We start from the raw sequence: 14,943 nt of genomic DNA on the forward strand, positions 1-14,943 counted from the left end.
GGGGGACAGCGAGGGACAGAGAGTGACCAATGAGTGACCACTGAGTGACCAATGAGTGACCACAGAGTGACCACAGAGTGACCAGAGTGACCACTGAGTGACCACATGGTGACCACAGAGTGACCACAGGGTGACCAATGAGTGACCACTAAGTGACCAATGAGTGACCACAGAGTGACCACAGAGTGACCACTGAGTGACCACATGGTGACCATAGAGTGACCACAGGGTGACCACAGGGTGACCAATGAGTGACCACAGAGTGACCACATAGTGACCAGAGTGACCAATGAATGACCACAGGGTGACCACAGAGTGACCACAGTGGCCACAGGGTGGTCAGTGGTCAGCAGGTGGTCAGCAGATGGTCAGGGGTCAGCAGATGGTCAGCAGAAGGTCAGCAGATGGGCAGCAGGAGGTCCATGGATGGTCAGCAGGAGGTCCATGGATGATCAGCAGGTGGTCAGCTTGTGGTCAGTGGTCAGTGGATGGTCACCAGGAGGTCAGCTTGTGGTCAGCAGTCCATGGATCGTCAGCAGAAGGTCAGTGGCCAGAGGGTGGTCAGCAGATGGTCAGCAGGGGGTCCATGGGTGGTCAGCAGGAGGTCAGTGTGCGGTCAGCAGATGGTCAGCAGATGGCCAGAGGGTGGTCAGCAGATGGTCAGTGGTCAGCAGATGGTCAGCAGGAGGTCCATGGGTGGTCAGCAGAAGGTCAGTGTGCGGTCAGCAGATGGTCAGCAGGAGGTCCATGGGCGGTCAGCAGATGGTCAGCAGGAGGTCCATGGACGGTCAGCAGGTGGTCAGCAGATGGCCAGAGGGTGGTCAGCAGTGTCCAGCAGATGTCCAGCAGGTGTCCATGGATGGTCAGTGATGTCCATGGATGTCCATGGGTGGTCAGGAGGAGTGGTTGGATGGGGTGTCCAGCAGATGTCCATGGATGTCCAGCAGGTGGTCAGTGGGTGTCCAGCAGGTGTCCATGGATGGTCAGTGATGTCCACGGGTGGTCAGCAGGTGTGGTTGTTTGGGGTGTCCAGGGGGTGTCCAGGGGATGGTCAGTGGGTGTCCAGCAGATGTCCATGGATGGTCAGTGATGGTCAGTGATGTCCATGGTGGTCAGTAGGCATGGTTGGACACCAACAGGGACTCGCTGCTTGGTAGGTGTGGATGGATGGGGTGTCCAGGGGGTGTCCATGGATGGTCAGCGATGTCCAGCAGGTGTCCATGGATGGTCAGTGATGGTCAGTGATGTCCATCTCTCAGTAGGCGTGGTTGGACACGAACAGGGACTCGCTGGCCGCCGCCCCCACAGTGCCACTGGGGGTGTACTTACCCTGGCACACCAGGGAGTTGGCCTGGGGAACCAGGGGACAGCAGGGACATCAGGGACAGCTGGGACAGCAGGGACACAGGGGACAGCAGGGACATCAGGGGGGTTGGGGACATTGGGGACATTGGGGACACCAAGGGTGTTTAGGACACTGGGACTGTTGGGGACATTGGGGACATTCAAGATGTTGGGGACACTGGGGGTGTTTATGACATCGGGGACATTGGGGACACCAGGGACAGTAGGGGAAAGAGAGGGACACTGGGGACATCAGGGACACTGGGGACATTCAGGATGTTGGGGACATTGGGGGTGTTTATGACATTGGGGACAATGAGGGACATCGGGGACATCAGAGGGTGTTGGGGACATTGAGGCCATCAGGGGCATTGGGGACATTGGGAACCTTGGGGACACCAGGAGTGTTGGGGACACTGGAGACATCTGGGGACACTGGGGACACTGAGGACATTGGGGACACTCAGGGTATTTGGGACATTGGGGGTGTTGGGGACATTGGGGACATTGGGGACACTGGGGCGCTGCTGTCCCCAAGGTCCCCAGTGACCTCCTGGGCCACCCTGTCCCTGTCCCTGTCCCTGTGTCCCCACAAGGTGTCGCCCCCAAATCTCCTCCTGCCAACCCCACCACTCCCACACCCTGAACCCCTCAATGTCCCCAAGGTGTCCCCAATGTCCCCAAGACCCCAAGTGTCCCCACCTGACCCTCTGAACCCACCTCAGATGTGGCTCCTCTGCTCTCACCTCTCCATGGTTGACCCAGCCCAAGTCCCCTCAATGTCCCCAATGTCCCCAAGTCCCTGAGGTGTCCCCAAGGTGTCCTCAAGGTGTCCCCAATGTCCTAAAGACCCCAAATGTCCCCACCTCACCCTCTGAACCCATGTTAGATATGGTCACCACCTCTCCCTGAACCCATGTTAGATATGGTCACCACCTCTCCATGGTCAACCCAACTCAAGGAACACCCAACGTCCCCAAGACCCCTCAATGTCCCCAATATCTCCAAGGTGTCCTCAAGGTCCCCAGTGCCTTAAAGACCCCAAAAATCCCCACCTCACCCTCTGAACCCACCTCAGATGTGGCTCCTCAGCTCCCACCTCTCCATGATCAACCCAACCCAACAAACACCCAACAGCCCCAAATCCCCAAGACCCCAATGGTGGCCCCAACGTCCCCAAGGTGTCCCCAACGTCCCCAGGTGCCACCTACCAGGGCTCTCTTGATGTACACCTCCTGGGCTGCCTTGGTGTTGTCCTTCTTGCCGCCCCAGGCCTTGAGGGCCGAGGCCTGCAGGGCATGGCCGTACGAGAAGGTCAGTGCCCAGCGACACGGCAGCGGGCAGCGGTTGATGGCGTTGAGGTTGATGGAGGCCTCTTCTTCACTCTGGCCACCTGACAGGAATGTGATCCCTGTGGGGACATCGAGGGGACACTGTGACATCAGCCTGGGGACACTGGGACAGCCTGGGTACAGCCAGAGAGCTCAGGGACACTGGGGACATTGGGGACAGCAGTTGATGGCGTTGAGGTTGATGGAGGGTCCTCCTCACTCTGGCTGCCTGACAGGAACGTGATCCCTGCGGGGACATCGAGGGGACACTGTGACATCACTGTGACATCACTGTGACTTCACTGTGACACTGTTAGAACAGTCTGGGGACACTGGGATGGCTCAGGGAGACTGGGGAAACTGGGGACATTGGGGACAGCGGCTGATGGCGTTGAGGTTGATGGAGGCTACTCCTCACTCTGGCCACCCGACAGGAACGTGATCCCTGCTGGGACACCAAAGGGACATGGGAACATCAGCCTGGGGACATTGGGACAGCCAGAGAGCTCAGGGACATTGGGGACATTGGGGACAGCGGCTGATGGCGTTGAGGTTGATGGAGGCTCCTCCTCACTCTGGCTGCCCGACAGGAACGTGATCCCTGGGGGGACATCGAGGGGACACTGTGACATCAGCCTGGGGACAGTGACACAGCTCAGACAAAGCTCAGGGACATTGGGGACATTGGGGACAGCGGTTGGTGGCGTTGAGGTTGATGGAGGCCTCTTCTTCACTCTGGCCGCCCGACAGGAATGTGATCCCTGTGGGGACATCGAGGGGATACTGTGACATCACTGTGACATCACTGAAACATTGGGATAAAGCAGGAATGGCACAGAAACACCTCAGGGACACTGGGGACACTGGGGACACTGGGGACAGCGGTTGATGGCATTGAGGTTGATGGAGGCTCCTCCTCACTCTGACCCCCCGACAGGAACGTGATCCCTGTGGGGACACTGAGGTGACATTGAGGTGACACTGACCTGGCACGGCAGGTGGCACCGTCCTCCTCAGGGCGGTGACCGTGGCCATTGCACAGTGACAGTGACAATGTCACACTGGTGACACGGAGAGGACACTGAGGTGACAATGACAATGACAATGACAATGACAATGATACACAGGTGACACACAGGTGACACTGAGGTGACACTGACCTGGCACAGCGGGTGGCACCGTCATGCGCAGGGCGGTGACTGTGGCCATGGCACACAGTGACAGTGGCAGTGACACAGTGACAATGACAGTGACAATGACACAGAGGTGACAATGACAATGACAATGACAATGACACTGATCTGGCATGGCGGGTGGCACCATCCGTCTCAGCACAGTGACCGTGGCCATGGCACACAGTGACAGTGACAATAACAATGACAATAACAATGGCACACAATAACAATGTCACAGTGACAGTGACAATGACAATGACACAATGGCAATGACAATCACAATAACAATGACAATGAGGTGACAATGACACACAGGTGACACAGAGGTGACACTGACCTGGCACGGCAGGTGGCACGGTCCGTCTCAGTGCGGTGACCGTGGCCATGGCACACAGTGACAGTGACAATAACAATAACACAATAGCAATGACACAATGGCAATGACACAATAACAATGACACAATGGCAATGACAATCACAATAACAATGACACACAGGTGACAATGACACACAGGTGACAGTGACACTGATCTGGCACGGCGGGTGGCACCGTCTGTCGCAGCGTGGTGACCGTTGCCATGGCACACAGTGACAGTGACAATGACAATAACAGTAACAATAACACAATAACAATGACACAATGACAGTGACAATAACAATAACAATAACAATAACAATAACAATAACAATAACAATAACAATAACAATAACAATGACACAGGTGACACAGAGGTGACACTGACCTGGCACAGCGGGTGGCATGGTCCGTCTCAGCACGGTAACCGTGGCCGTGGCACACAGTGACAGTGACAGTGACAATGACACAATGACAATGACACAATGACATAGAGGTGACAATGACAATGACGCAGGTGACACACAGGTGACACACAGGTGACAATGACACTGACCCGGTACGGCGGGTGGCACGGTGCGTCGCAGCACGGTGACCGTTGCCATGGCGATCTCCTCGGGGCTGTACTTGGTGGCACAGGCGTGTCCCGCTGTCACCATGTTGGGCTTCAGCAATGTCCCCTCAAGGTACACGTGGTGGTCACTGAGCGCCTTGTACACGGCTGCCAGCACCTGGGGACATTGGGGACATTGGGGACATTGGTCACTGAGCGCCTTGTACACGGCTGCCAGCACCTGGAGACATCATTGGGGACATTGGGGACATTGGGGACATTGGTCACTGAGCGCCTTGTACATGGCTGCAAGGACCTGGGGACATCACTGGGGACATTGGGGACACTGGGGACATCACTGGGGACATTGGGGACATTGGTCACTGAGGGCATTGTACACCGCTACCAGCACCTGGGGACATCATTGGGGACACATGGTGACATCATTGGTGTCCCCTCGAGGTACATGTGGTGGTCACTGAGTGCCTTGTATGCGGCTGCCAGCACCTGGGGACATTGGGGACACATGGTGACATCATTGGTGTCCCCTCGAGGTACACGTCGTGGTCACTGAGTGCCTTGTACACAGCTGCAAGGACCTGGGGACATCACTGGGGACATTGGGGACATTGGTCACTGAGGGCCTTGTACACGGCTGCCGGCACCTGGGGACATTGGGGACAATGGTCACTGAGGGCCTTGTACACAGCTGCCAGGACCTGGGGGTGACACTGGGGACATCATTCATTGGGGACAATCCAGGGACATCGGGGACAGCACTGGGGACACAGCAGGTGCCACCAACTCCTGTCCAGGTGTCATCAAACCCCCCAGGTGCCACCATCCCCTGTCCAGGTGCCACCTCCTGGTGTCACCAACCACCACAGGACACCAGGAGGTGACACCGGGACAGCTTGGGGACACCTGGAGGGGACTCAAAGCCACCCAGGTGCCACCAAACCCCCTCAGATGCCACCTCCAGATGCCACCAAACCCTCTGGAGACGCCACCAAACTCCCTCAGATGCCACCTCCCGGTGTCACCCCGCCCCTGGGGACACTTGGGGACACTTGGGGACACTCTGGGGGTGGCACTGACCTTCTCGGTGACGTACTGGCACGTCTTGAGGTCGTGGTCACCGTCAGGGAGGATCTTGGGCTCCATGATGGGGACAATGCCGTTCTGGGGACACCGAGGAGACATTGGGGACATGTGAGACAGGGGGGACACTGGGGACATTGGGGACACTGGGGACATTGGGGACACGATGGGGACAATGCCGTCCTGAGGACAGCGGGGACAGGGAGACATGTCAGACAGGGGGGACACTGGGGACACTGGGGACATTGGGGACACAATGGGGACACTGGGGACACGATGGGGACAATGCCATTCTGAGGACGCCGAGGGGACAGGGGGACATGTCAGCAACCAGGGGACATTGAGGATATTGGGGATACAATGGGTGGGGTGGGGACAGCAGGAGGGGAGCCCAGAGCACTGAGGTGCCACCAAAACTGGTCTAGATGCCACCAAACCCTCTCCAGATGCCACCAAACCCCCTCTAGATCCATTAAAACCTCTCTAGATGCCACCAAAACCCATTCCAGGTGCCACCAAACCTGGTCCAGATGCCACCAAACCCCTCTAAATGGACCAAACCCAACCTAGATGCCACCAAACCCTCTCCAATGCCACCAAACCCTCTCCAAGTGCCACCAAACCCTCTCTAGATGCCACCAAACCAAGCTTAGATGCCACTAAATGCTGTCCAGGTGTGGCCAAACCTGGTCTAGATGCCACGAAACCATTTCTAGATGCCACAACACCATCTCTAAGTGTCACCAAACCCTCTCTAGATGCCACCAAACCTTGTCTAGATGCCACCAATCCCCTCTAAATGGACCAAACCCTTCCTAGATGCCACCAAACCCTCTCCAATGCCACCAAATCCTCTCCAGGTGCCATCAAACTCCCTCTAAGTGCCACCAAATCCTGTCTAGATGCCACCAAACCCCCTCTAGATCCATTAAAACTTCTCTAGATGCCACCAAACCCTCTCTAGATGCCACCAAACCCCTTTTAGATGCCACCAAACCCCCTCTAGATCCCTTAAAACCTCTCTAGATGCCACCAAACCCTCTCTAGATGCCACCAAACCCCCTTTAGATGCCACCAAACCCCCTCTAGATCCATTAAAACCTCTCCAGATGTCACCAAACCCCCTCCAGGTGCCACCAAATCTTCTCTAAATGAACCAAACTCTGACTAGATGTCACCAAACCCATTCCAGGTGCCACCAAACCCTCTCTAGATGCCACCAAACCCCCTCTAGATCAATTAAAACTCCTCTAGATGTCACCAAACCCCCTCCAGATGCCACCTCTTGGTGTCACCTGCCCTGCAGCTCCCTCCCTGCACCCTGGGGACCCTTGGGGACCCTTAGGGACCCTTGGGGACAGTGTGTGACCTGCTGGCAGATGCTGGCGTAGCACGCCAGCACGTTGGTGTTCTCCATGGACCTGAGTCACCTCCTTGTGTCCCCAAACCCAGCCTAGATGGCACTAAACTCTCTCCAGAAGCCACCAAACCTGATCTAGATGCTACCAAACCATCCTTAAGTGCCACCAAACCCCCTCCAAGTGCCACAAAACCCTTCCTAGATGCCACCAAACTCCCTCCAGATGGACCAAACTCTCCAGATGCCACCAAACCCCCTCTAGATCCATTAAAACCTCTCTAGATGCCACCAAACCCCCTCTAGATGTCACCAAACCTTCTCCAAGTGCCACCAAACCATGCTTAAATCCCACCAAACCCTCTCTAGATGTCACCAAACCTTCTCCAGATGCCACCAAACCCTCTACAAGTGACACCAAACCCAGCCTAGATGTTACCAAACCCCCTCTAGATGCCACCAAACCCCCTCCAGATTCCACCTCTTGGTGTCACCTGCCCTGCAGCTCCCTCCCCGCACCCTGGGGACAGTTGGGGACAGGGTGTGACCTGCTGGCAGATGCTGGCGTAGCGCGCCAGCACGTTGGCGTTCTCCATGACGGCGAGGCGCGTGGGCGTGTGCGCTGTGATCTTGAGCACGCAGCGCCACTTGGCAAAGTCAGCGCCGTCCTTCTTGTACTGGGCACAGTGCTCCATGAGGCCATCGAGACCTGGGGACAGACAGGGGACATCATCGGGGACATTGGGGACATTGAGAAAAAATTTGGAAAAAAATCGGAGAAAAAACAGTGAAAAAGCGAGAAAAAACGGTGAAAAAATGAGGAAAATCGGTGGAAAATTGGGAAAAAATGGGATTGGGGACATTGGGGACATTGGGGACATTGGGGACACTGGGGACACTGGGGACGTTGGGGACGTTGGGGACGTTGGGGACATTGGGGATGTTGGGGACATTGAGAAAAAATTTGGAAAAAAATTGGAGAAAATTTGAGAAAAATTCCTGCAAAAATGAGAAAAAATGGTGAAAAAATGAGGAAAATCGGTGGAAATTTGAGGAAAAAAATGGTGGAAAATTGGGAAATAAATGGGATTGGGGACATTGGGGACATTGAGGACACTGGGGACATTGGGGACATTGAGAAAAAATTTGGAAAAAATTGGAGAAAATTTGAGAAAAAATGGTGAAAAAACGAGAAAAATCGGCAGAAATTTGGGAAAAATGGTGGAAATTGGGAAAAAATGGGATTGGGGACATTGGGGACATTGGGGTGAATGCGGACACGGGGGACATTGGGGACATTGGGGTCAATGGGGTCAATGAGGACATTGAGATCATGGAGGACCTGGAGAGCATTGGGGACACTGGGGACACTGGGGACATTGGAGGTGTTGGGGGCACTGGGGACATTGGGGACATTGGGGACGTCGGGGATATTGAGAAAAAATTTGGAAAAAAATGGAGATAAATCTGAGAAAAAATGGTGAAAAAAAGAGGAAAATTGGTGGAAAATTGGGAAAAAATGGGATTGGGGACATTGGGGACATTGGGGGCATTGGGGACGTTGGGGGCATTGAGAAGAAATGGGAGAAAATTGGAGAAAAAAAGTGAAAAAGTTGGAAAAAATAGGAAAAAATTGGACGAAAAATGGGGAAAAAACGGTGGAAAACTGGGAATAAATGGATTGGGGACATCGGTATAAAATGGGTGGGGAAAGGGAAAAGTTGGAACTGGGGACATTGGGGACATTGGGGACATTGAGAAAAAATATGAGAAAATTTGGGAAAGAATTGGAGAAAATTTTGGGGAAAAATTGGGGAAAAATTGGATGGAAAATGGGGCAAATAGGGCAGAAAATGGGGGAAGAAATGAATTGGGGACATTGGGAAAAATGGGTGGGAAAAGGTGAAAATGGGATTGGGGGAAAATGGTGGAAAATTGAGAGAAATGGGATTGGGGACATTGGGGACGTTGGGGACATTGAGAAAAATTTGGAAAAAATTTGAGAAAATCTGAGAAAAATCGGTGAAAAAATGAGAAAAAAAAAGGTGAAAAAAGGAGGAAAATCGGTGGCAATTTGAGAAAAAATGGTGGAAAATTGGGAAAAAATGGGATTGGGGACATTGGGGACATTGGGGTCAATGGGGACGTTGGGGACATTGAGAAGAAATGGGACAAAATTGGAGAAAAAAAGTGAAAAAGTTGGAAAAAATAGGAAAAAATTGGATGAAAAATGGGGAAAAAAGGTGGAAAATTGGGAAAAAATGGATTGGGGACATTGGTATAAATGGGTGGGGAAAGGGAAAAATTGGAACTGGGGACTTTGGGGACATTGGAGACACTGGGGACATTCTGGGACATTTTGGGACATTGGGGACATTTGGGGACATTGGGGACATCGTTGGGGACATCATTGGGGACATTGGGGGACATTGGGGACACTGCGGGCATTGGGGACACTGGGGACACTGGGGACATTGGGACATTGGGGACACTGGGGACATTGGGGACACTGGGGCATTGGGGACGTTGGGGGACATTGGGGACATTGGGGACGTTGGGGGACATTGGGGACATTGGGGACATTGGGGACATTGGGGATGTTGGGGGACATTGGGGGTGTTGGGGACATTGGGGACATTGGGGACATTGGGGACACTGGGGACACTGTGGACATTGGGGACATCAGGGACACGGGACCCTGGGGTGGCACGGGCTGGGCTGGGAGGGTGACACAGCAATGGGGACACCGGGGTGGCATTGGGGACACAGCTGTGACACAGCAATGGGGACACCGGGGTGCCATTGGGGACACAGCTGTGACAGGGACGGGGACACAGCGGTGGCATTGGGGACGGGGCTGTGACAGGGATGGGGACACAGTGGTGGCATTGGAGACACAGCTTTGACAGGGACAGGGACACGGTGGTGACATGGGGATGGGGACACCATGGTGGCACTGGGGACACAGCTGTGACAGGGATGGGGACACAGCGGTGACACAGGGATGGGGACACCATGGTGGCACTGGGGACACATCTGTGACAGGGACAGGGACACGGTGGTGACACGGGGACGGGGACACGGTGGTGACATGGGGATGGGGACACCATGGTGGCACTGGGGACACCATGGTGGCATTGGGGACACGGCTGTGGCAGGGATAGGGACACTGTGGTGGCATCAGGGGCACGACAGTGACACGGGGATGGGGACACAGTGGTGGCATCAGGGATACATTGGGGACACCGGGGTGACAAAGGAACAGGGACACAGTGGTGGCACTGGGGACACAGGTATGACACAGGAATAGGGACACTGTGGTGGCCTTGGGGACACATTGGGGACATTGCTGTGACAGGGACAGGGATGCTGTGGTGGCATCAGGGACAGGGCTGTGACAGGGACACAGTGGTGGCACTGAGGACACGGTGGTGACACGGGGATGGGGACACCATGGTGACACAGGGATGGGGACACTGGGGTGACACAGTGGTGGCACTCAGGACACAGCAGTGACAGGGACACAGCGGTGACAGGGACATGGTGGTGGCATTGGGGACACCATGGTGGCCTTGGGGACACAGCAGTGACAGGGATAGGGACAGGGCTGGGACAGGGACAGAACGGTGGCATTGGGGACACAGCTGTGACAGGGATGGGGACACGGTGGTGACAGAGACAGGGACACGATGGTGGCACTGGAGAGACCATGGTGGCCTTGGGGACAGGGCTGTGACAGGGAGAGAACCGTGGCAATGGGGACACAGTGGTGGCACTCAGGACAGAGTGGTGACAGGGACACAGCGGTGATGGGGACACAGCGGTGGCATTGGGGACACCATGGTGGCCTTGGGGACAGGGCTGTGACAGGGATGAGGACAAGGATGGGACAGGGACACAGCGGTGGCCTTGGGGACACCATGGTGGCCTTGGGGACAGGGCTGGGCCAGGGACAAGGACACCGCGATGGCCTTGGGGACAGGACTGTGACAGGGATGGGGACATGATGGTGACAGGGACACAGTGGTGGCACTGGGGACACCATGGTGTCCTTGGGGACAGGGACAGGGACACCATGATGGCCTTGGGGACAGGACTGTGACAAGGATGGGGACAAAGCGGTGGCACTGGGGACAGGGCTGTGACACAGACAAGGACACCATGGTGGCCCTGGGGACATGGTGGTGGCCTTGGGGACAGGACTGTCACAGGGACAGTGACACAATGGTGGCCTTGGGGACATGGTGGTGGCCTTGGGGACAGGGTGGTGACAGGGACAGTGACACCATGGTGGCCTTGGGGACAGGGCAGTGGCCTTGGGGACACCATGGTGGCCTTGGGGACACGGCGGTGGCCTTGGTGACACCATGGTGGCCTTGGGGACAGGGCTGTCACTCACCCTGGGTCATGGTCTCGCCGTTGGTGCCAGCCAGGGGCACCACGCCCTTGTCCACCTGGGGGACAGTGACAGCATCACAGGGACACCAGGGACACCGGCACGGCGCCGATGGCCCCGAGTGTCCCTGGTGTCCCCAAACTGTCCCTGATGTCCCCAAGTGTCCCTGGTGTCCCCAGAGCATCCTTGATGTCCCCAAATGTCCCTGATGTCCCCAAACTGTCCCTGATGTCCCCAAGTGTCCCTGATGTCCCCTCAATGTCCCTGATGTCCCCAAATGTCCCCTGATGTCCCCAAACTGTCCCGGATGTCCCCTCAATGTCCCTGGTGTCCCCAAGTGTCCCTGATGTCCCCAAAGTGTCCCTGATGTCCCCAAATGTCCCCACGTCACTCCCTAAACCCACTTCAGATGTGCTGGTCTTATGTGTGATGATGTGTTGGATAAAAATGCTGGACTTTGTTTCAGGAATGTATGGCTTGTTGTTACGGCTGTGTACTCAGTTTGTTTGGGGAGAAGAAGGGGAAGGGGCTTTTCAGCCTTTGTCTTCCTTCTTCTCCTCCAAATTGTTGACATCTCTATTAGAAAATACTGAATTTCCCCCGAGTTTAAAAGAAACCATCTTTCTGGCATTTAATTTATTAAGCCTTTTCTATACTGTCTGGAGTGTATATAAAATGAAAGCTGAGATTTCTAGAGGGGTTAGAGAGACTCCTGATTCAGGAGTAAAACAAAGCAGGAAAAATCTTGACTGGAGTGGGAAATGGGAGGATATGGGCCAGACTCTAAAGGAATTTTCTGATCCTATAGACTGGGACTTTCCATCTGATCAAATTCAGAACCCAGTCGAGGTGGCAAAGTATTTGAGGGAGAAGTGCCGTGGTAATACTAAGGAAGAAAGGATTACTGCAGTGAGCTGGGCCTTGGCGTTTGTTTACCGTACTCTGCTAGATACTGTGGAGCAGCAGATAGCAGAAAGGGAACAGGGAGATAAGTTAGTTACTATCCCAGTGACCCAGGCTGCAGCTAACATCCCAGGCTCCAGGCTAGCAGCTGAATCAGACAATAGGCCCCAAACCATGGCTGTTGCAGCTAATACAAGAGGTGGAAAGTGTAAAGGCAAGACTGATCGAAAGGTGGAGGATGATGAGGATGATGCGACCGATCGAAAGGTGGAGGATGATGATGATGATGCAGGAGAAGGACCCTCACCAAAATCAGAGGCCACATCAAGGGGCACAGAATCTGGAGCTAATATTGACTCCTTTTCTCTGAAGGACCTCAGAGGCCTAAGAAAGGATTACAGACGACAACCTGACGAATCTATAATTAGTTGGTTAGTCCGCCTTTGGGATGCTGCAGGGGAGGTTACGATTTTGGATGGTACTGAAGCGAGGCATTTGGGATCCCTGTCACATGATCCTGTCATCGATCAAGGTATGATGAGGGGGGCTAACCCTCACAGCCTCTGGGAACGGGTCCTAAGAAGCGTAGCAGAGTGATACCTGTGTACGGATGATCTCTATATGCAGCAGACACGGTGGAAGACCATAGAACAGGGGATCCAACGCCTGAGAGAGATGGCGGTGGCAGAGCTCATTTTCTCAGATGATCCAACAACTAGGAATCCAGACCTGGTACCATGCACACCTGTAATGTGGAGGAAACTTGTGCGACTTGGGTCACCTGAATACACTTCTGCCCTAGCAATAATGAAGTGGGATGATACATATGAGACTGTGCTCGATATGGCAAAGAAGCTTCGAGCGTATGCAGATGCTGTGCATGGCCCAACTCATGCCAGAATTGCAGCAGTGGAAACCCGACTGCAGAAACTAGAGGACAAAATAGAGAAGAATCATAAGAAACTCCGGGAAGAGATTAAGGAGGACCTTATTCAAATCTCAGCTGTACAAATTAGAGGCCCTGGTGTCCAACGCTGGCGCTCCTTTGATGGGGAGAGAAGGTACATCCCACGGGCTGAGTTGTGGGTTTTTCTGCGTGAGTCTGGAGAAGACATGAGGAGATGGAATGGAAAACCCACCGCTGCTTTGGCACAACGGGTGCGTGATTTGAAGAAAAGAGGAAGTATCACCAAAAGGATAGCAGCTCCGGTCGCTCGTCGCCGAGATGTTAAGTATGCTGATGACGATGACATGTCCGATCCCCTTGAAGGAACTTCTAAGGCATATGCCCAAGGAAAGAAGGACAATCGGGCTTAGAGGGGCCCTGCCTCCAGCCAGGAAGAGGCACGGGAGAACCGGGTTTTTTGGAAGGTGTGGATCAGATGGCCTGGCACATCAGAGCCACAAGACTATGAAGCATTGGTTGACACTGGATCACAGTGTACCTTAATGCCATCGGAACACGTGGGGACAGAACCTGTTTCCATTGCTGGAGTGATGGGGGGATCACAACAGTTCACTTTGTTGGAAGCTGAGGTGAGCTTGACTGGGAAGGAGTGGCAGGAACATCTGATTGTGACTGGTCCAGAGGCTCCGTGTATTTTGGGCATAGACTTCCTCCGGAATGGCTATTACAAAGATCCTAAGGGATTCAGGTGGGCTTTTGGAATAGCTGCAGTGGAGATAGAGGGTATTAAACAATTGAATACCTTGTCTGGACTATCAGAGAACCCATCTGCAGTAGGACTCTTGAAGGTAGAGGAGCAACAAGTGCCAATTGCCACCTCAACAGTGCACCGCAGGCAGTACCGGACGAATCGAGATGCCGTGATCCCCATCCACAAAATGATCCGAGAGCTGGAGAGCCAAGGGGTGGTCAGTAAAACCCACTCACCCTTCAACAGCCCTATCTGGCCTATGCGAAAATCTGACGGAGAATGGAGACTGACTGTGGACTATCGTGCCTTGAATGAAGTGACTCCACCACTGAGTGCGGCTGTACCGGACATACTGGAACTGCAGTACAAGCTGGAGTCCAAGGCAGCAAAGTGGTACGCGACCATCGATATTGCTAACGCGTTTTTCTCCATCCCTCTGGCAGCAGAATGCAGGCCCCAGTTTGCTTTTACATGGAGGGGAGTGCAGTATACCTGGAACCGACTGCCCCAGAGGTGGAAACACAGTCCTACCATCTGTCATGGACTGATCCAGGCTGCATTAGAAGAGGGTGAGGCTCCAGAACATTTACAATATATTGATGATATCATTTTTTGGGGGAGCACGGCAATAGAAGTGTTCGAGAAAGGAGAGAAGATAATTCATATTCTCTTGGAAGCCGGATTTGCCATTAAGAAGAGCAAAGTCAAGGGACCTGCCCGAGAAATTCAGTTTTTGGGGGTGAAGTGGCAAGATGGACGGCGTCAGATTC

General features: G+C 54.2%; 1 protein-coding gene across 1 annotated transcript; it reads right to left on the reverse strand.

The window, feature by feature from the left end:
- Positions 1–1,255: 1,255 nt before the first annotated feature.
- LOC134433884 (fructose-bisphosphate aldolase A-like) lies at positions 1,256–11,694 on the reverse strand (the record flags this gene model as incomplete). The annotated part of the gene is made up of 7 exons (XM_063182584.1): positions 1,256–1,351; positions 2,556–2,737; positions 3,103–3,120; positions 4,762–4,936; positions 5,857–5,940; positions 7,765–7,925; positions 11,616–11,694. Coding segments are annotated over 7 exons (795 nt in total), but the record flags the coding sequence as incomplete, so codon positions are not given.
- Between the last annotated feature and the right edge of the window lie 3,249 nt (positions 11,695–14,943).

This window comes from Melospiza melodia, unplaced genomic scaffold (assembly GCF_035770615.1).
Source record: "Melospiza melodia melodia isolate bMelMel2 unplaced genomic scaffold, bMelMel2.pri scaffold_28, whole genome shotgun sequence".
NCBI classification, from domain to species: domain Eukaryota; kingdom Metazoa; phylum Chordata; class Aves; order Passeriformes; family Passerellidae; genus Melospiza; species Melospiza melodia.